The 23,147-nt window shown below is 42.0% G+C and overlaps 1 protein-coding gene across 1 annotated transcript; it reads left to right on the top strand.

The window, feature by feature from the left end:
* Nucleotides 1-1,745: 1,745 nt before the first annotated feature.
* Nucleotides 1,746-19,137, top strand: AFG2B (AFG2 AAA ATPase homolog B). Its single transcript, XM_081888535.1, has 9 exons — nt 1,746-1,768; nt 3,845-4,965; nt 6,286-6,471; nt 8,988-9,143; nt 10,904-11,113; nt 13,142-13,369; nt 14,644-14,778; nt 15,636-15,761; nt 17,915-19,137. Exons 2-9 carry the CDS (start codon nt 3,892-3,894, stop codon nt 18,059-18,061), a joined length of 2,262 nt encoding a protein of 753 aa, XP_081744661.1. The 5' UTR covers nt 1,746-1,768; nt 3,845-3,891; the 3' UTR covers nt 18,062-19,137.
* Nucleotides 19,138-23,147: the final 4,010 nt, after the last annotated feature.

Raw genomic sequence — 23,147 nt, 5'->3', positions numbered from 1 at the left:
TTCCCCCATTCTTTATTAAATTTCGGTCTTTGGGTCTTTGCGAGTAGCTGCGATTGTTCAATCGGTAGAGCATGAGGCTCTTAATCTCATGGTTGTGGGTTCAAGACAAAAGATTCCTGCATTGCAGAAGGTTGAACTAGATGTCCCTCTCAGTCCCTTCCATTGTATTCTGTGATAATAATAAATCAGTATAACTTCACTTTATAATCTAAGAGACAGATGAGAGGAAATATTATTAGGAGCACCTCTGTGGTGTAGTGGTTAGAATGTTAAGACAAGGACCTGGGAGTTTGGGGTTCAAATCACTGGCAGTTACTGCCTTTCACCCTAAAATACCTCAGGATTTTTGTGGGGATTAAATGAGAAGGAAGAGAACTATGTATGTCACCTTGAGCTCCTTGGAGGTAAAGGTGAGTATTTTCTATTTATAAAGCCAAAATCCTAACCAGAGCATACCTGGAGTAAACCCCCAGTGAATTTACTCACTTCTGAACAGGTAAGGTTAGCATTGCACTGTAAAAGAAATTAACTTGTGTGTATAAAAATCCTAATGACATTTATTTAGAAGTCCTACTGAGACCAACAAGACCTGCTCCCTCAATGGGGTGTGTTGAATTTTTCAAATACCAAAAATGAGGGGTATCAAACGTTTTAACATGACTTGGGAATTCAAAAGATATTTGGGTGCAACTTATGTAATTTATTTTGCTTAGTATGTAAAATCTGTGCAAAATTGCATAGAAGTCATTAAAAATGATTGCCAAATACAGTTTTTAATATTATTATTATTCTACATTTCAGGTTTATACATTTCACTGATTTTACAATCATTTTAACATCTCAAAACTTGACTTCCTTCGCACTCTTCCTGCGGTTCCTTAATTTTATTTTTAATACCTTCTGCATATCCAAATTAACTTAATTTGCTCATTTTTTCATCTACTTTAAATATAAACTCTTATATACTATACAGCGGCAAGAATGTCACTAGCCCCAAAATGGAAAGAAGTAGAAGTCCCAGCAAAAGAAGAATGGATACAAAACTTGTGGAATATGCAGAAATGGCGAAAATTACCGGACGAATAAGAAATCAAGATAACATTTTTTAAAATAAAAGAGTAGAAATGATTTAATATTTACATAAATTATAAACAGGTACGAACATTGACAGGATTATTATAATAACCTGCACTTTCATAAGAGCATATATTATTATTATTAAGCATTACCTGACATTTTCAGAAGGTAAAATTAAAATTATTTGGTTTATCAGAGAACAGTTATGTGCTTTTAATACGACCTAGGTTTACCAAACTGAATGCTGTGCAATCTGAAAAGTAATAGCACCCAAAAACATATTTTCACTGAATAAAGTTGCAAAAATTAAGTCCCCCCCCCCAAAAAAATAAACCTCACACAACTTCCTAACACAACTGCCCCAAGCCTCTCTCAATAAAATAGTGACCTCCCTTTTTGCAACTATGCGCCACCCACCGTCCAACCAGAAGCCTGTTCCTCTTTCCTTTGTCCCACCCACTACTACCACCACCCCCGTTCTCTGATTGGAACCTTCCGTCTCCACATCCGCTTTCGATGGGACCGGAGGAAAAGCGACTCGCTCCAAGGGTTCGTCTGATTGCCTTCATTTGCGGGGAGAATTGATTGGCAGGCCTGTTAGCCAATTAGCGGGCTGCACTGTACCATTTCCTTACCCCTTTCCCTTTGCTTGCTTGCAAAGGAGAAAATGCCTTTAAGTCGCTGGTGGTTGGTGAGTGTTTAGGCTGCAGTTTTCTTATACCTGTCTACCTGAGATATGTAGGCGCTTTTCTCCTTTGTTTCATCAGAAACTTGCATGCCTTTCATCTTTATTTTATTCCTTCTAAAATAATGCTTAATTATTCACATTTCTCAGCCGCATCCATAAATCCCACCAGATAAATGGGGCAGCAAGACAATGGAAAATAATTATCATTAATCCCAAGGCTGCCCTAAAATGCCGGCTAGAGCAATGGCCGTATCTTAATTAGGTATTAAATTTGTATACTGCCTTTCAACCGAATAGCCCAGGGCAGCTCACGACAGAAAAAAACAAAACAAAATGAGAATATAAAATGCATAATATATTTTTTTAGAAAGTCTTAGTTCAGTTAGTGTGTGTGTGTGTGTGTGTGTGTGTGTATCTCCCACCTGAGGAAAAATCCTACACTTGCTTTTAGAAATTAAACTGGGAAATGTTGCTTTTTGTGGCTGTATTTCATGTATGGCTTGGGATGCCTGTCTCTGTGAATGGGTTCCTTTGTGTTTATTCCTTTGTGTTTACTGGGTTTTTTTAAAAGCAATAAAGGAGGATATAAATTTGATGAAATAATTGCGTACCTATCCTTGAGAATTTTGCTTTCAGAATTGAGTTTGTGTATTGGAAGACAGGTTATAAGAAGCCACTTAAGCCATTGTCAGGCTATTGCTCCATCTAGGCCAGCATTGCCTACTCGGACTGGCAGCAGCTTCACCTGATGCTTCTCCAGCTACTTGATGCTTTTAGTTGGGATTGAACTTTTATAACCTTTTATAACCTTCTGTATGAAAAGCCTAGGCTCTAGCAATGGGCTTTACGGGCTTCCTATAACTCCTGGCTGGGTTGAGAGCTAGTCAACAAAAGGCCTGCTGATGCTCAAGGCTACCTAGAAATTGTGCCCCATATTGCCCCCCCTCCATATTGTGGCAGCTGGCTGCCCATAACAACGAAGGGAAGGTCTTCTGCATGTATCCAAGGGCCAGCTTTTCTTGTTTGTGAATTGGTAGTTTAAAAGGTTTTCAGGGCAGAGGACAGATTCACAGTGAGCGCTGCTGCCTCTACGTTGGTTATGTTGGTAGAGGGAAAGTGCAGTATATATAAATAGGCAACATTACATGCATGAAGATTGCATAAGCATCTTATTTTACCAGGTGTGTGTGTGTGTGTGTGTGTGTGTGTGTGTGTGTGTGTGTGTATACATACTTACTTATAAGGGCTATATTTCCTAATAGGCAACCTCCCAGGGGATACATACCCAGAAGCAAAAGTGGGTGGAACAGTAATTTTTACCTTTGTAAAAGGTAATTTTGGTTCCTCTGTTTCATTTTTGTCAGGTTGGTGTTGGTTAAATGTTTAGTTGGGGTTGGCAGTTACTTTAATTTGGGTATAACTGTAAACTTGTTGTTGGTTTTTATTGGTTTGCATGTTGCTTGTATAGGATACCTTGTTTTTTAATGTTTAATGTTTGATGTTTTGCGTTTTATATGTTGCAAGCCACCCAGAGTGGCTGGGGAGACCCAGCCAGATGGGCGGAATATAAATTAAAATATTATTATTATTACAGTAGGCCTGTTTCTACATACATTCTTAGATCCCTCTTTCTCCTGGGTCTAGGCAAGGAAAAGTATAATCGGAGTCAAGGGCACATTCTAGCCAGGCAAAAGAACTTGGGGAGGATGTAAAGAAACTGGGGAGAAGGACTGGGGCTAGGAATTATCTGAGGGCTGTATAAAGAGGCTTGGAGGGCCATGCTGGTCCTGTCACTTTGAGTTTCTCCATCCATGTCTTAGATAAACTATTCAGGGAAGGCAGACCCCTTCACATTCTGTGATTCAGAAAAGTATTTCTTTTTCAGGCAAATTTTATGTATGGAATGATAACAGAAAGGCTCTTCAGATTTACGGCTGTCTTGTAATTTATTCTTGAATGCATCCAGGAACTTTGAACCTCTCCCTGAAATCTATTTTTCCCCTTCCTAAAACCTGCACACACTATTGTTAAATAAAATCAGCTAATTTTCTTTTTCCCTCTTCATTCTAAACTGTGCAGAGAAACATCTACGTGTATGATTTGCAACCCAGCGGCTCGCCGTGAAGATGGCTTTGTTAAAGCTGTTGCCGCAGGTTCCTGAAGATGAAGGCACCCAAAGGTGCAGGCTGGGGCCTGCTGTATTCTCTGTCCTAGGGGCCACACTGGGCTCCCCAGTGAAGATCACCCTCCCTACTGGCAGCTGTCTCTGTACCGCCTGGCCGAGGCGCGATTTGGCCGACGGCTATTTACAGGTCGATCTCAAGTGCAGAACTTTGGGCTTAAAGGAGTGCCAGCCCCAAAATCTCACCGTGAGCATGGACCAATTGAAGCTCCTGCCTTCTTGCAAGCTCAGGCGAGTGACAGTCAAAGTCATCTTTAAGAACCGTGCCTTGAAAAAATCCACTCCGAAAACCATGGTGCAGGACATGGTCAAGGAACTTCTGAGAAAGGCCTACGTTTCTCCCCATCATGTTGTTACCTTTGCGCCAGTTCTGGGCAGTCCATTGGCATGTGTTGAAATATTGTCCATGGAGCCTGCCACCGCAGAAGAAGCCGGTTTGGTCACCCTCAAAACTGGTGTAACTGTTAAAGAGGCAGTCACACTAGATTGGCACAACAGTTCGACAGAGGATGGTGCCAAAATCCTAGTGGCAGGCATGAACGACGCCAGCACCTCCTTAAAAGAGATGATTGACTTGCCCTTGCGGTTTCCGAAAACCTTCCAGAAGCTGGGCCTTTCTGTCCCTAGAGGAGTGCTTTTGGTCGGGCCTCCAGGAGTGGGCAAAACTCTTCTGGTGAAATCGGTCGCCAGGGGAATTGGTGCCAGCTTGCTTTGCATTGATGGCCCTATAATCTATGGTTCGAGGCCCGGCGAAAGCGAGGAGAACTTGCGGCGAGTTTTTGAACAAGCAAGAGAATTGTCCGACGACGGGCCGGTTGTTCTTTTTATTGACGAGATTGACTCATTGTGTCCTAAACGGGGAAGTTCAAGTAATGCCCCGGAAAATCGTCTGGTGGCTCAATTGCTAACTCTTCTAGATGGCATCGGGGGAGAAAATGACGTAGTGATCGTGGCGGCGACAAATAGACCCGATGCCCTGGACCCTGCACTTAGGAGGCCAGGCAGACTGGACCGAGAGGTGATTGTCAATTATATCTTATTTGTTACTTCTGATTGCTGCTTACTGCTTCATTTAAGAAGGGGGAGCCCTTTTTATTTTTTATTTTTTGCTACTACTGCAGCCCGTGTTTTCTGAGCCCCAAAATGGAAAACGAGCAAGGTCCCAACTAACATACATTTAAAGAAGATTGGAAAACGTTTATTGATTATATAGAGGGAAATTGTGTACACTTGAAAATGTTGGCAGCATTAGGATAAATTCAGCAGTGAAAATAAGTTTTGATGGATGTAATAATGGAATACTGAATAGTTTAGTTTATGTAAAATATGCAGGGATTTATGTTAGGCAAAACAAACCATGGAAAGAGAGGAAGGGTAGTCATTGATATTTTAAGGTTGTTTAAATGAATACAGTGGTACCTCGGTTTTCGAAAGTAATCCGTTCCAGAAGACTGTTTGACTTCTGAAACGTTTGAAAACAAGGCGCAAAGGGCTCTCTGCAAATTCAATGGAGAAAGTTGGGGGGGAAAACCTCAGCGGAAGCCGTTCGACTTCTGAGGCGCGTTCGAAAACGGAAGCATTGACTTCCGGGTTTTAGGCGTTCAAAAACCCAAACGTTCAGCTTCCGAGATGCTCAAAAACCAAGGTACCACTGTATTCTAAAATGTAAAACAGAAAATTTGATAAAAATTATGGAAAAAGGAAGGGGGAGCCCTCTCAATGACCTTGGGGTGTCATGGCTTTCCTCAAAGGACTGTAGAGTTGTAGTTCCTGTGAGAGAACTCTTTTATCATCTGGTCCATTTTCAGAAGTACATTTCGCAGACTTCTTTTTTTCCAAGTGGTAATATTTAGAAATGGGCAGTTCCAGTCCTGCCCCATAGTTGGAATGATGGAAAATGGGGTGATAAATAATTTTACGGTGACACTTAAACACTGGAGTTACTTTGTAGAATTTGTTCATCATGTGGACATTGGAGGGTGTCTTTTAAAGCCATCTGAGTTGGTTGGAGAAGAACATTATGAAGAAGCTCAGGTCTGAGGTTTAGTTCAGCCCATCTAGCACAGGGTTGCAGAACCGTCAGTCCTCCATATTTTGCTGGACTACAATTCCCATTTGCCCCAGTCAGTCTGTGAAGCAAGGAGGGATGATGGGAGTTGGAGTCCCACGGTACCTGTCGGGCTAGAGATTGCCCATTCCTGATCGAAACCTTTGCACTCGAAATTGGCCTGAGATTTGCTTCGGATAAGCCCTGCGTTGCCTACGGCTAATACAGGTTGTGAATTGCCAGGATACACCAAGATAGCAACACATGTCTTTCCATTTGCTCTTTTCTTAGGTTATAATCGGGACGCCAACCGTGAAGCAAAGGAGGTCTATTCTACAGCTGATTACTGCTGGCATGCCTGTGTCGAACGATGTTAATTTGCTTGAACTTGCAGAAATAACCACCGGTTATGTTGGAGCTGACCTTACGGCGCTCTGCAGAGAGGCTGCAATGCAGGCTGTGTTTCGTGCCTCTTCGGTAAGGAATTATTTCAGAATCAGCCCAGAATATTTTTGTGCACTGGGGGGGGGTCTCCTCCCATGCACTCTTCCCCCTGCCCCCACTTTGTGCTAAATGCTCAGCAGCTTTATCCTGTGTGACATTGGGCTGCAAATGGACATAGCTTGGTTTAATAATAATAATAATAATAATAATAATAATAATAATAATAATAATAAATAATTTATTATTTATACTCCGCCCATCTGGCTGAGTTTCCCCAGCCACTCTGGGTGGCTTCCAATCAAGTGTTAAAAATAATACAGCATTAAATATTAAAAAAATCCCTAAACAGAGCTGCCTGTTTTGTGTTGCTGGGCCCGCACAACATCTAGGGTGGGGTGGGGAACCAGCTTGGGGGACTTGTGTCAGTTCTACAGGTGCAATTGAGTGTCTGTGTCACTGTGTAACCCATATTTACTAGATATCAATGATTCACACACCTGGGATGCAGAAGAGACTGAGATGATAACACTGGAAATAACTTGTTTGCCCATCACAGAGTCTGCAACAGTGGTTCAACTCTGCATGCCTGATATGTACCATTCCCTCTATTTCTGATGTTCAGGCAGTGGGTACCATTAACTGACACCACCCAAACTCAGGAAGGGGTTATAACTGGGTTTGCCATATTTCAAAAAGTAACAACCAGCACACACCGAAAGCTCTTTTTTTTGTTGCAAAAGTACAAGATATCTGGCGAGGAAAACCCTAAGAAGGGGACTCTCCAAACTTTGCACAGTGGCCATGGAATACCAACTGACTGTTCGAGGTGGCAGATAAGGGAGCAACTGGGATCATGAGAGGCAATACTCTCCACTGCAATGTTTTGTTGCAGATCCACTCTGTGTGCGGTGGTATATCATATATGTGCCTATTTCTGGAATCTGTGCCTTTCACACCCTGTAATATGGCCAAGGAACGCAACCTAGGCCGAGACATTTACAGTCAAGCTCATTTCTCAGTGATCCCCATTACATTCTAGAGCACAAAGTAAAATGAGCTGCTATCAGGGATTGAGGAATGTTTGCTACATTGAGATTAGCAATGCAGTGGTACCTCGGTTATCAAACGTAATCCGTTCCGGAAGACAGTTTGAGTTCTAAAACATTTGAAAACTGAGGCACAAAGAACTGTCTGCAAATTCAATTGAGAAAATTGAAAAACACGTAGCGGAAGCCGTTTGACCTCTGAGGCGCATTCGAAAAAGGAAGCATTTACTTCCAGGTTTTCAGTGTTTGGGTTCCGAAACATTTGTCAACGGAGACGTTCGAGAACCAAGGTACCACTGTATATGGTTATAGGTGCCTACTTTGCTCCAGCCATCTCTGTAAACACAGGGTTACAGTGTCAGAGAGAAAATTTGAGCTGGGTGTCCAGGAGAGGCGGTCTTCTTGGCCAATCCCACTGAACAGACCCAGATTCTACAGTTCACAGGACCTTTCTTAGTTCCCCCACTCAACAATGGGTATTTATACTCGTAAGGTAAAAGGACCCCTGGACGGTTAAGTCCTAACAAAGGCGACTGGGGTTGCGCCGCTCATCTCGCTTTCAGGCCGAGGGAGCCGGCGTTTGTCCACAGACAGCTTTCCGGGTCATGTGGCCAGCATGACTAAACCGCTTCTGGTGCAACAGAACACTGTGACAGAAACCAGAGCGCACGGAAATGCTACTTAACCTTTCCGCCTCATGTGACATTAACATATGAGAGTGCTGGAGGTGAAATAGTTAAACAGGTTACCCAATCAGAACCCAGGGGGGTGGAGTCAAAGGGACTATAAAACCAGCTCTGGAAGGGGCGAAGGAGTTCGTTGGGAGTTGGGTGGGTGTTTGGAGTGGGAGTGAATTGGGGTAGAGTCTGTGGGGAGGTTGAGTTAGTGTAGCAAAATAAGCTGAGTCAGGAACAGTTAGGAGCTAGGAAGACAGGTAAATATCTGAGAGGTGGTTTAGTGAGTGAGAGCAGGTTATGCCTTTTGGACTTGCCGATCAGAAGGTCGGCAGTTTGAATCCCCGCAACAGGGTGAGCTCCTGTTGCTCTGTCCCAGCTCCTGCCAACCTAGCAGTTCGAAAGCACGCCAGTTCAAGTAGATAAATAGATAAACCACTGCAGTGGGAAGGCAAACGGCATTTCTGTCACGGTGTTCCGTTGCGCCGGAAGTGCTTTAGTCTTGCTGGCCACATGACCCAAAAAGCTGTCTGTGGACAAACGCCGGCTCCCTCGGCCTGAAAGTGAGTTGAGCACCGCAACCCCATAGTCACATTTGACTGGACTTAACCTTTCAGGGGTCCTTTACCTTTACACCTACAATTTATATTTATTTGCTTTAGTATTTGTCAGAAAGCAGTATATAAATGTAAGTTGTGGACCCAGATATACGGACTGATTGTTCATTGGCAGGGCTGCTAAGACTTCTCATGAGTGAGTGACTTCAGGGTTTGGAGCATTAAAAGCAAACGAACCCTTTTTTTCTCTGCTTGTACATACATTTCTTCAGGATTCAGTTGACACAGTGCACATGTCGGACTTCTGTGAAGCATTGAAAAAGATTCGGCCGTCCTCTGTTCGAAGTGGAGTTGGGCTTGCAGACTTCAGACCCGTCTCCTGGGATCAGATTGGTGGCCTTGAAGATGTGAAACTCAAGTTAAAACAGGTAGCGTTACAGAGACGGATTTCAGGGGCAACTGTACTTTCACAGGTCTTGGATTACTTTATTTATCATATTTTCAGCTCTCTTCCTGTATGGAGCTTGGGGAGATGTTTATAGGACTACTGATGTAGAGACAAAATAGCATGTAAGATTGTAGCCAGATATAGATGACTTCTTAAACCAGGAATCAGGAAATGGTGGCCCTCCAAAAGGTTGTTAGATCCTGACCATTGTTGATGCTGGTAGGGGCTGGTGGGGGTTTGAATCCACCAGTATCCAGAGGACCACACGTTCCTTGTACTTATTTAGAGGGTTCAAAATGCTTTGTTAGTTTTGTGAGAATTATTTCTGTACATGGCAGAGAGAATGGGGTGGAGGGGGACTTCCCTCTGCAAGCTTGTTTACTGCATTCAGGACCATTATCTGGGACCAGACTAGAAATGTTACAAGGAGCAACTATTATTATTATTTAATAAATTTTTGTATGCTGCCCTATACGCACAGGTCTAAGGGTGGTTACAACATAAAACTGCAATATAAAAACACAAAATGCAGAATAAAAACTAAAACAACCCAATTAACACCCCTCAACACATTTTAAAATATCGGATATCAATCAGCCAAAGGCCTGGTTAAAGAGGAACGTTTTTACCTGGCGCCTAAAGGTGTATAATGAAGGCACCAGGTGAACTTCCCTGGGGAGAGCATTCCACAGACGGGGAGCCACTGCAGAGAAGGCCCCTACGCTCAGTGCAGTTGAGTGCAGAATGCAGAGAAAGTTATCAGCTCAAAGTCTTAAAGAAAACTCAAACCCAGGAATGATGTTTGTTTAGCAGAAAGCTATTTCTCTCTGGATTGTGGGTCCATCTCTGTTATCAGTGTAGCACAGTGGGGTGACAAGTACATTGATCTGAAGTTGTAATAATAATAATAAATTAGTATTATTTATACCTCTCCCATCTGACTGGGTTCCCCAGCCACTATGGGCAGCTCCCAACAGAATATTAAAAACACAATAAAACATTGAATATTAAACACTTCCCAAAACAGGGCTGCCTTCAGGTGTCTTCTAAAAGTCAGATCGTTGTTTATTTCCTTGACATCTGATGGGAGGGCATTCCACACAGCAGGTGCCACTACCAAAAAGGCCCTCTGCCTGGTTCCCTGTAACCTCACTTCTCGCAGGGAGGGAACCACCAGAAGGCCCTCGGAGCTGGACCTCAGTGTCTATGGGGGTGGAGACACTCCTTCAGGTGTAATAATAATATATTATTTCTACCCCACCCATCTGGCTGGGCTTCCCATCTAAACTGGGCCAAGGCCGTTTAGGGCTTTAAAGGTCAGCACCACACTTTGAATTGTGCTCGGAAACGTACTGGGAGCCAGTATAGGTCTTTCAGGATTGGTATTATAGGCGGCCACTCCCAGTCACCAGTCTAGCTGCCGCATTCTGGATTAATTGCAGTTTCTGGGTCACCTTCAGAGGTAGCCCCACATAGAGTGCACTGCAGTAGTCCAAGCGGGAGATAACCAGAGCTCTGGCGAGACAGTCTGTGGGTCTCAGCCTGCATACCAGGTGGAGCTGGTATACAGCCGCCCTGGACACAGAATTAACCTGTGCCTCTATGGACAGCTGTGAGTCCAAAATGACTCCCAGGCTGCACACCTGGTCCTTCAGGGGCACAGTTGCCCCATTCAGTGTTGCCTTGTATGATCTAATGTTATAAGGAATTAATGTTTCTGCGGCTTTTTTGTCTTTGCAGAGCATTGAATGGCCTATAAAATTCCCAGAGGCTTTTGTGAGAATGGGGCTTGCCCGCCCGAAGGGCATCCTTTTGTACGGACCGTCAGGTTGCGCCAAAACTACGCTTGTGAAAGCAGCAGCCACAAGCTGTCACTGTTCCTTTCTGTCTGTGAGCGGCGCCGACCTTTTCTCGCCTTACGTTGGAGATTCGGAGAAGATTTTGTCTCAGGTTTGTTTTTTATTCTCCTCGTAGTCTACAGTCCTTGGGTGAAAATAGACCATGTTAAATAGTTGGCTGGTTCAGACCTAGCCACCCTGCTTTAATAACCCATAGCTAGATTCTAGTTTTATATTGTGGCTGATAAACTGAGATTAAACTTTGGCTTCCTGGTTTGGATACAAGAAGAAATGGTGGTTTCAGAAATGGTTTAAGTTTTCTGTTACAGTGTGCTAGAGAAGGGAGGAAAGAGCACACAGGCACGGAACTCATGTTATTATGCCTTCTTTATTGCATCTGAGGTGACAGTATCGCCACAGAATAAGATAATTTAAGATAATAAAAAACAGTTAAACATAAAAACCAGGCAGAGGGCCTTCTCGGTAGTGGCACACACCATGTGGAACGCCCTCCCATCAGATTTCAAGGAAATAAATAACTGTCTGAATTTTAGAAGATACCTGAAGGCAGCCCTGTTTAGGGAAGTTTTAAATGTTTTATCTTTTCTCACTTTTATTATTAATAATGATCTGTTGGGAGCCGCCCAGAGTGACTTGGGAAACCCAGCTGGATGGGTGGGGTATATATAATAAATTATTATTATTGTTATTATTATTATTATTTATTTTATGTCTACACTTTCATTATTAAGGGCTACCATCTCACTCTGTATACATTGTAACTTCAGACAAGCCATGCTAATTGAAGTACCTTTCAACTTGATGCTAAATTTTTGTATTGAGCCTTTTTCACGGATTTCTATTTATCTCTTGGTGTGGCAGGGCTGACCTTTTATGCCTTTAAAAATTGTTGGTGGTAGTTTATTAATCACCTTCCAAACAACCACCTCAAGGCGATTTGCACGTAAGAGAATTAAAAACAGTTAAACATAATCAGATAAACACATTAGCAGGATTGTTGTAATAACCTGCAGTCTTATAAGAGTATATATTTACTGTAGGTAATTATATGAGCAAGTCAAATGAATTTGGATATGCAGAAGATATTAAAAAATAAATTTAAGGACCCACAGAAAGAGGGGGAAGGAAGTCGAATTTTGAAACGTGATATTGATTGTAAAACTAATGAAATGTATAAATTTGAAAAGAATAAATAAAAAGCTAAGTAAATAAATAAAACCATAACAAAATAGACACTCATGGTAAATACCTATTTATCCAGCAGGGAAAGCCTGTCAGAAATATAAATTCTTCAGTTGTTTCGTGAAAGTGCAGGTTGTGGTTGCCTGTTGAAGGTCAACAGAAACACAGAATAGAGACAGCCACAGCAAAAGCCCTGCTTTGAGTTACTGCAGAGCAAGCTTCTGAGATCTTTATATCATGCAAAAGAAGCTCTTCTACAAATCAGAGTGATCTGCTGGGTATAGAGTTGGCTTCAGCAAGTATAGTGCTATCTTGGTTCTCAAACTTAATCCGTTCTGGAGGTCCGTTCGAAAACCAAAGCGTTTGAAAACCAAAGCGCACTTTCCCATAGAAAATAATGCAAAATGGATTAATCCGTTCCAGACTTATAAAAACAACCCCTAAAACAGGAATTTAACATGAATTTTACTATCTAACGAGACCATTGAGCCATAAAACGAAAGCAATAAACAATGTACTGCAGTCACACAGTCAATCAGTAGCTGAACTAGGTTCCACACAGTCATGAAAACACAACAAAAAAAGCCACAAAAACGCAAAATAAATAGCAAAAACAGACAGACCTCAGTGTAACACTCAAAACGGAAGCGTGACACTCAAATCGGAAGCGCAACACTCAAAACAGAGCATGTTTGGCTTCCGAAAAAAGTTTGCACACCAGAACACTTCCGGGTTTGCAGTTTTTGGGTTCCAAGTTGTTTGAGTACTAAGGCATTTGAGAACCAAGGTACCACTGTGCAAAGAAGAATTGATACTTCATTTGAACATAGGGGAAAAATGCACGTCTTCCCCCCATTTGACTTAAATTATGCGTTCTGCACAGATATATGATTTCTACCTATCTCCCCCACCCGCCGCTTAATTTTACTTATTCAAGGTATTTCGTCAAGCAAGAGCCAACGCGCCTGCAATTGTGTTCCTTGATGAGATCGACTCTATCCTGGGATCTCGGTCCGTCAGTAAAACAGGGCATGGCGTCCAGGAGAGAGTTCTTTCTGTCCTCCTTAATGAATTGGATGGCGTTGGGCTGAAATTAACGGAGAGGAGGGGAAATAAAGCCGAGCTGGAAAACGACAGTCGAGAACAAACAGAAAATGATAGAGAGGTATCTAATTCTCACAACGAGATGTTTTTCATCCTTTTGCTTTCGTAGATGAGCTCATTTCTATCTGCTGAATCTGTTACGGCATAAACACAGAAGCCTAGGTTGCAACAACGGACACGGGCCCCTTATGCACTGTAAAATTAAAGCAGTATCATACCACTTTAAACAGTCACGGCTTCCTGCAAGGAATTCTGGGAACTGTAGTTTGTTAAGGGTCCTGAGAGTTGGTAAAGGTAAATGGACCCCTGGCCATTAGGTCCAGTCGTGGCCGACTCTGGGGTTGCGGCGCTCATCTCGCTTTATTGGCTGAGGGAGCCAGCGTACAGCTTCCGGGTCATGTGGCCAGCATGACTAAGCCGCTTCTGGTGAACCAGAGCAGCGCACGGAAACACCATTTACCTTCCTGCTGGAGCGGTACCTATTTATCTACTTGCACTTCATGCTTTCGAACTGCTAGGTTGGCAGGAGCAGGGACCGAACAACAGGAGATCACCCCGTTGCGGGGATCCAAACCGCCGAACTTCTGATCGGCAAGCCCTAGGCTCTGTGGTTTAATCCACAGTGCCACCCGTGTCCCAGTTAGTTTTGCCATTTTGGCATAATCTAGCATTTTACAAGGAGAAGGGGACGACAGAGGACAAGATGGTTGGAGAGTGTTCTCGAAGCTACAAACAGGAGTCTGACCAAACTGTGGGAGGCAGTGGAAGACAGGAGTGCCTGGCGTGCTCTGGTCCATGGGGTCACAAAGAGTCAGACACAACCAAACGACTAAACAACAACAACAAGCATTTTACCTTGCCATTCTTCCCTGGTTCTTACTTCCTGAAATCTGTAACTAAAGAAGAATGGCAGCTTAAGTTGGCAGAATAAGCACAACTTGCAGACTTAACATATAGAATAAGAGAACAAGAAGAACAGACATTTAAAGAAGATTGGAAAACGTTTATTGAATATATGGGAAATAATTGTGTACAGCTGAAAACGTTGGCAGCGTTAAGATAAATTCAACAGTGTAAATAAGTTTTGATGGATGCAATAATGGAATACTGAATAGTATAGTTTTTGTAAAATATGCAGGGATTTATGATATGTAAAATGAACCATGGAAGGAGAAGAAGGGAAGTCATTGATATCTTAAGGATGTAAAATGAATATTTTAAATTGTAAAACAGAAAATTTAATAAAAATTAGGTAGGTAGACAGACAGACTACAGACAGACAGTTAATGTGTAAATGCTTATTTTTCAAGCTTTTAATTTTTGCCAATTTTCTAGCTGGAATTTCAGGAGGTTTTCAACAAAGATGTCATCGTCGTCGCTGCAACCAACAGACCAGACATGCTGGACGACGCCTTGTTGCGTCCTGGACGGTTTGACAAGATCATCTATATTCCACCTCCAGATCGGAAGGTATGGCACAAATCCAGAGGTGAATTTCAAACCACAGAGATAGATAATTACAAGCATTCTGTTTTTCACAAAGAAAGGTACATGAAGCCTGCTGAGACTTGGGTTTAAACTTCCAGATATTTAGCAGGCAAGCACAGGGTTTAGAGCTGATTGTCTGCTTTCATATTCCATCCTCTTAGAACTCGGCTTCTTAAGTTTGTGCCATTCTAAAGATGCATCTGCCTTTTGAGACAGAGAACAGCAGTTAGCATGCTACTTTGTTAAAAAAACAACACACAATTAAGTGGTGAATAAATTTTGTGAAATAAATAATAAAATAGTAGCTGTGAGTTCCCAGTTGGACAGCCCTTTGCAAACCATAGTAAGTTGACCTAGGTTTAGATATAATGCCAGTCCATGGTTCGGTGCTGTAGTGTATCTGAATGCAGCAGTGTATATCATAATTGTTCTTCTTTTAAAAAAAGTGTTAAACCTGTTTTATGAGTAGACTGGACTTGTACTTCAATGCTGCAGAATATTGGTTTTCAAACTGTGTTCCAGGGAGGTCTGGGGTTCATTAGAAACTTTTCAGAGGTTTCACGGTGAAAAGATCAGTAACAGGGAATAAATGTCCCTTATAGGTAGTTTGCTTGCTATTGCTCTTTTTGCCACTATAAGGGAATTTGGGAAGCTGTCTAAAATGGGCAAATACTTTATCTGCTATGGGAGGCTGTATTTATTTTATGCCATTCCTGAAATCTGATGTGTAGTGATCCATTAAGGAAAACATCATTCCGCTCTCAGCTAGCCTCCCCAGGTGGCTGCCTTCTAACTTACAAATACGTAACTCTGACCCTTTCTTTTCTGTTTTGTATTAGGGAAAGCTTTCTATTTTGAAAATCTGCACTGAAAAAATTCCGGTTGATCCTGATGTTTCTCTAGAGGACATAACAGCTCGTGCTCATCTGTTCTCTGGAGCTGACCTTGAAAACCTTTGCAAGGAGGTAAGGCTTTTAATTTTCCTAATTAGTCCTAATTAGTCTTGGGAGAGTTTTCTGAAATGTTCTAATTTTTCCTAATTAAGGGGGAAAGGCTTCATGTAAGCTTGAGAGAGAAATAAAATCTCAGCCTGAAGTGAAGTTTGTAAGGAAGAGACAAAATCTAGCATTGCAAATAATTGGATGTTATAGTGATTTGACTATTTTTGCCTTGGAAGATCTCAACTGGGTTATGCAAATGGATTCTTAATTTAATTTAGTATCTGGTACAAATTAAGAAAACAGTATGTCAGCAAACTCAAAAGAGGCAGATATAGTGAAATCCAACTTGATTGTATTTGGAATAGACCCATTGTGTTGGACTCGTCTACATTTTGATTGTGTTCTTCCAGCAAGAACTTCAGTGTACCTCATGGGTCTCCTTCCCCAACACACACTTTATTCTCACAACAACCTTGTGGAGGTTCAGCAGTTTTGGCATTCCATGGCATTGTGAATAGCATGAGAGTCACTGCTTTCCATGAGGATATACACGGGCAATGTATATTGAAATGGCTCCCAGATCGTGCTAGTGTTCCATTCCTAATCTAAGAAGATCTTACAGGATCATGTCAATGGTTGTTACAGCCCCCGATGGTAAGATTACATAGGACAGGAGTGGGTAAATTTGATCCCCCACTTTGCCACCTATTTTAGTGACATCAGGATACCATTTCCCCCTTTGCAGCATGGCAAAAAGAAATGTCAAGGAAGGCCTGGAGTTACTACCTAACCAGAGGGATATTCCCTCAGGCAAATAGGTCACACTGCCGATCCAGCAAGCTTGGAGTCATCACCTGTCGGCTGATAGGCAGTAATTTCAAACCTGCTGGACTTTTCCATGTCCTGCTTTGGACAGAGGTCATTTGCACTACTGAGTTCCCTGTGAACTCAGTATCCTGGCTGATCTCAGCAGGCTTGCTCTGACTGCGACTCAGCTGACCCATGAGGAAAGCAAGACTCCTTTGCCAATGCACAATCAGAAGCACATTTTAAGGCTCCCAAGGTTGTGCATTGGCAACCGTAGGCCTGTCTCTCCCATGTCTGATTTCACCGATGGCAGCAGGTGCAGGGCAGGTGGGTGTGGTTTGGGGAAAACAGCCTCATGGGCCTAAGTAGGACCATGAGCTGGGTAACTGTGCCCCTGAAGGACCAGGTGTGCAGCCTGGGAGTCATTATGGACTCACAGCTGTCCGTGGAGGCACAGGTCAATTCTGTGTCCAGGGCAGCTGTCTCCCAGCTCCACCTGGTACGCAGGCTGAGACCCTACCTGCCCGTAGACTGTCTCGCCGGAGTGGTGCATGCTCTAGTTATCTCCCGCTTGCACTACTGCAACGCGCTCTACGTGGGGCTACCTTTGAAGGTGACTCGGAAACTGCAATTAATCCAGAATGCGGCAGCTAGACTGGTGACTGCGAGTGGCCGGGGAGACCGTATAACACCAGTCCTGAATGACTTACACTGGTTCCCAGTACGTTTCCGAGCACAATTCAAAGTGTTGCTGCTTTAAAGCCTCGGCCCAGTATACCTGAAGGAGTGTCTCCACCCCCATCATTCAGCCCGGACACTGAGGTCCAGCTCCGAGGGCCTTCTGGCGGTTTCCTCCCTGTGAAAAGTGAGGTTACAGGGAACCAGGCAGAGGGCCTTCTTGGTAGTGGCACCCGCCCTGTGGAACGGCCTCCCATCAGATGTCAAGGAAATAAACAACGATCTGACGCTTAGAAGACATCTGAAGGCAGCTCTGTTTAGGGAAGTTTTTAATGTTTGATGTTTTATTGTGTTTTTAATATTCTGTTGGGAACCACACAGAATGGCAGGGGTATAAATATATTATTATTATTATTAGCAACCTCAGGTTTGTCTCTCCCACGTCTGATTTCACCCATAGCATCAGGTGCATGGGAGGTGTGTCTGGTTTGGGGAAAACAGCCTATGGATCAAATTGAAACCCTAAGTAGGTCCATGAGCTAGAGGGTATCCCACACCTGGAATAGAAATAATGGATGGTAGTCAGTTAAGTTTTATGCTCAGAGTCGGCGTATGGAAATGATTGGCCCTTACTTAGTCGTGTTCATTAACTAAGCTTTGTTCATGTCGGTTATTCCTCCCCTACCCCTTAGGCTGCTTTATTGGCATTGCAAGAGAACAAAGTTGAAGCAACACCTGTGAAGCAGAAACATTTTGAAAAATCCTTGGAGATCGTCAAACCGTCGCTAACCAACGAAGAGCTGGAATTTTATGAAAAAATGTTTAGAAATCGAGAATGAATCTTGTGAAAACAGTAGGGGAGGGCTATTATCCATATTGACATAACCAACAATTCTTGGCAATGAATCCAACACATCTGTAAAGACAACAGAGGGGATGTGGTTGTTTATTCATTTACTTAGAATGTAAATTTCTCCATCGCCTCTTCAGACTGTTTCAAGGCAGCTCATACGCATCACAGGGGTTTCTCTTGGGATTACAGTGAAATTTAGATCCTATGGATAGAAGTCCCTACCAGAGAAGACTGGCTGATAAAGATGATGGACTATGCCGAAATGGCGAAAATGACCGGAAGAATTAGAAACCAAGAAGACAAAAGCTTTAATACAGAATGGGGAAAATGTATAAGCTACTTAGGAGAACACCACAAAGAATTAAAAACCTTGGCAGGATTGGAAAAACACTTGTGATTTCGTAAGAACCAGGGTATAATGAGGATTTTGAGGATAATATGAGATGCAGGGCAAAACGGATTAATAATGGAACCCATGGAGGGAAGTCCCAAGATTTCAGGGAATCCTGTATACTTAACATTTACATTCACATTCACATTCCAGTCATAATTTTAATAGTGAAACTGAATAAAAAAATGTTTAGATGCTATGCTGTGGGGAGAGGTTTCTTGGTGACATTATGGACAGCAGCCAAGCAAACTGGCGGGACCAGTTTCTTCTTGTGCATATAAAGAAAATGCTGTGAAAATGCTATATTTTCAGAGTGGACCCAAGATTGTGGGTTTTTTATGTGCCTACCTTATGCCTAGTCGATCAGCTTTTCCAGTTCCAATAAAGACTGTCGCCATGGATCTTGGCTTAACACTGAGTGACTTAACGCTGAGTTGTGCCCAGAATTTGAAGTGCTGTCAAACTGCTCTGAAATATTTACCACAGTGCTGTTAAATTCTACATATTTCTAAAATGAAAAATTCTTCCACGAGTCAATTACAGTCACATTTCTGCTCTTTTTTTACATAAATAATTTAATCATCTCATAATAAGGTAAAATGTGTTTTTATAACTGAATATAGCTGATTTGTATCATAATATTCAATAAAGGTATCCAATTTTGTAATGAAGTCTGGATATTTCCTTTTTTCATTCTTCCATTGCTTATTGGCTTTGCCACTGATACGGTCCTCTATCTTAAACCATTAATTCGCCTGTCCCAGCAAAGGAAGAATGGATACGAAACTTACGGAATATGCAGAAATGGTGAAACTCACTGGAAGAATAAGAAATCAAGAGAATATTCTCATAAAAGAATGGAAATGGTTTATTGAATATTTACAGATAAATTGCAAACAGATAAAAACATTGGCAGGATTATTTTAATAACCTGCAGTTTCATAAGAGTTTACATTTAAAGTAGATAATTAAATGAGCAAGTTACGTAAATGAATTTGGAGATGCGGAAGATATTAAAAAAATAAATTTAAGGAACTGCAGAAAGGGGGAAGGAAGTCAAACTTTGAAATGCTAGCTCAGTGGGGTCTATGGCGCACTGACTGGCAGCCGCTCTCCAGGGTTTCTGGGGGTTGTCCTACCTAACCCTACCTTGATATGCCTAGAAATGAGCCTGAGGTTTTGTTGGAAGCTGCCCAGAGTGGCTGGGGAAACCCAGCCAGATGGGCGGGGTATAAATAAATTATTATTATTATTATTATTAGGTCCCAGGCCACAGGGAGGTTAGGCTGGACTTGACATCTTTCTGCAGGGCCTGCAAGACAGAGCTGTTCCACCAGGCCTTTGGCCAGGGCACAGCCTGACTCCCTCCTTTGGCAATCTTCACAGAACTCTAGCCCAATGGTTGCCATCAATTTGATTTGAATTAATTTTATAATGAATGACACCTGGCTTGAGAGCAGTACATGTGAAAAGGATCTAGGAGTCTTGGTTGACCACAAACTTGACATGAGCCAACAGTGTGATGCGGCAGCTAAAAAAGCCAATGCAATTCTGGGCTGCATCAATAGGAGTATAGCATCTAGATCAAGGGAAGTAATAGTGCCACTGTATTCTGCCCTTGTCAGACCTCACCTGGAGTACTGTGTCCAGTTCTGGGCACCACAGTTCAAGAAGGACACTGACAAACTGGAACGTGTCCAGAGGAGGGCAACCAAAATCGTCAAAGGCCTGGAAATGATGCCTTATGAGGAACGACTAAGGGAGCTGGGCATGTTTAGCCTGGAGAAGAGAAGGTTAAGGGGTGATATGATAGCCATGTTCAAATATATAAAAGGATGTCACATAGAGGAGGGAGAAAGATTTTTTTTCTGCTGCTCCAGAGAAGCGGACACGGAGCAATGGATCCAAACTACAAGAAAGAAGATTCCACCTAAATGTTAGGAAGAACTTCCTGACAGTAAGAGCTGTTCGACAGTGGAATTTGCTGCCGAGGAGTGTGGTGGAGTCTCCTTCTTTGGAGGTCTTTAAGCAGAGGCTTGACAGCCATATGTCAGGAGTGCTCTGATGGTGTTTCCTGATTGGCAGGGGGTTGGACTCTATGGCCCTTGTGGTCTCTTCCAACTCTATGATTCTATGATTTTAGAATGTTGTACTATTTTATTGTTGTTAGCCGCCCTGAGCCCGGCTTCGGCTGTGGAGGGCGGGATATAAGTAAAATTTATTATTATTATTAAAATGATTGTAAAATTAATGAACATATAAATTTGAAAAGTATAAAAATTGGGGGGGAAACCATGAATTAACCTGATATAATTTCCCCTTGTCTCTGATAACTGTTGAAGATCTATAAGATTATATTGGAGTTTTGTGTAAAGGAGTACAGTACCGGTATATGATAAGGTGCAATTAGCACATAGGAGAAATAGGACTTTTATCAGTTTGGGGTGGATTTCTGGGGACGTTCTTCATTTACTCCATTTATTTTGAACAAAGGAAGCAATAATTATAATTCCTTTTGCTGGAAAGGGAGGTTTGGGGTTTGGTTTCATTAGGTATGTATCGGGAAATTTTTAATGTCTGATGATTTACATTTTTTTATATATGCTGTAAGCTGCTCAGCGTGGTTGGCGAAACCCAGCCAGATGGGCGGGGTATAAGTAATAAAATTATTATTTTCACTAACAGAGATTTGCGGGTTGGGAATAAAAGGTATATAATGGTACAAATATTGGGTTACAATATTAAGATTGGTGCATTATGCGTATGGACTTTTACCAAGGCCAAAGTGAATTGCAAGGCGCTGGCGCTGGGATACAAAACCCTATACTGCTTGGGACCAGAATACCAGAAGCAGTGGCGTAGCGTGGGTTGTCAGCACCCGGGACAAGGCAAGTAATTTGCACCGCCTAACCCGTGGATTTGCGCCCCCCAACCCTAACCCCCAGATGTTGCGCCCAGTGCGGCCGGGCCCCCCTGCACCCCCCACGCTACGCCACTGACCAGAAGGATTGTCTCACTATGTACCCAACTGATTAGTGCATCCTGCAGCAGAAGGCATCTTGCAGATAACCATCCTGAGTAAAGTCAGAATTGGGACTTTATTGTGGTGGTGCATACCCTGTGGAACTCCCTTCCGATACATATCAGACAAGCACGTTCTCTCTTGTATTTTCTGTGCCCACTAAAGACAAACCTATATAAATGGATATATTTTTCTCAGCTGACATCTGTATTGACCTGAATAATAATAATAATAATAATAATAATAATATGGTTGTTGTTGCTATTATTATTATTATTAACAACAATTTATTATTTATGCCCTGCCCATCTTCCCTGGGTTTCCTCAGCCACTCTGGGCAGCTCTCAGTAGAATAATAATAATAAAGCGATAAAAACATCAAACATTAAAAACTTCCCTAAATAGGGCTCTCTTCAGATGTCTTCTAAAAGTCACATAGTTGTTTATTTCCTTGACATCTGATGGGAGGGCATTCCACAGGGAGGCCGCAATTAGTTTTTTTATGGTCTGCTGCTGTTTAAAAGTGTTTTTTATTTGTGGGCGGTGGGGAGGTAGTGCTTGTATATGTTTATATACAGATGTAAATCGTGTACTGATAATATGCCAAAATTTAATTTTGATCCATTTTAATTTGATCCTGACTTGTTTTTAGGAGGTGATTTAATTATTGTTTGATTTTATACCAGTGTTATATATTTGATGTTAGCCGCCCAGACCCCGGTCTCGGCCGGGGAGGGTGGGATACAAATAAAAGTTATTATTATTATTATTATTATTTTTCTTATATAATGTAAATTGCTTTTGGACGGGAAGTGGAACGAAGATGATAAAATTAGAAAAAGGTCGTGTGTTTTTTTCTTATTCTTTTTTTTTGAATTTGCATTTTATTTATTTGTTAACATTCTTATATTACATTGGTAAACGTCATATTACATTACAGGACTTACTATAATATAATTTCCAACATGTATACAAAAATTATATACAAATTTTATATACCTAGGGAAAAAATGAAACAAACAAAAAGAACAAAGAGAAAAAACTAAAACAATTCCCTCCAAAAAAATCATATACATACCAACACACTAGACTTCCTGTCTTTCCCGTTGTATATTCCTTTTTTACAAATGAATGTACTCTTATTATTGTATTTTTCTTTACATATTATCTAATACATTCCTATATCAATATGTGCTCTTAGTCTTATTTCTCAACTCAGTCTCACTCCAACGTCAATCAAATGCTAGCATAGATAGCGAACCTTTACTGTATTTTTGAACATATGTTTTATATGTATCCCACTTTTCCATAAATTTTTGTTTTGAATTGCCTCTCAGGGTATTTGTTAACTGCGCCATTTCAGCAAATTCTTGTAGCTTGTAATGCCAGTCCGTTATTGTCGGGGCTTCTTGTTCCTTCCTCCCCTTTGCCGCCAAAGTCTGAGCTGCGGCCTTTGCAAATAAGAATACCTCCCTCAAGGCCTTCGGGATGTCCCTGCCAACAATGCTTAACATAAATGCCTCTGGTCTTTTTAAAAAAGTTATTCCAAACATTTTTTTTCAACTCCTCGTAAATTAAGCCCCAGAACACTTTGATCTTTCAAAGCCACTCGAAAACGGTCACCCCATACTCTGCAGCCCCCATCTCTTAAAATATTAT

Source organism: Podarcis melisellensis, assembly GCF_964234715.1.
Source record: "Podarcis melisellensis genome assembly, chromosome: 14".
NCBI classification, from domain to species: Eukaryota; Metazoa; Chordata; class Lepidosauria; order Squamata; family Lacertidae; genus Podarcis; species Podarcis melisellensis.
The sequence above is the reverse complement of the archived record's forward strand: the minus strand, read 5'-3'. Positions and strand labels throughout refer to the sequence as shown.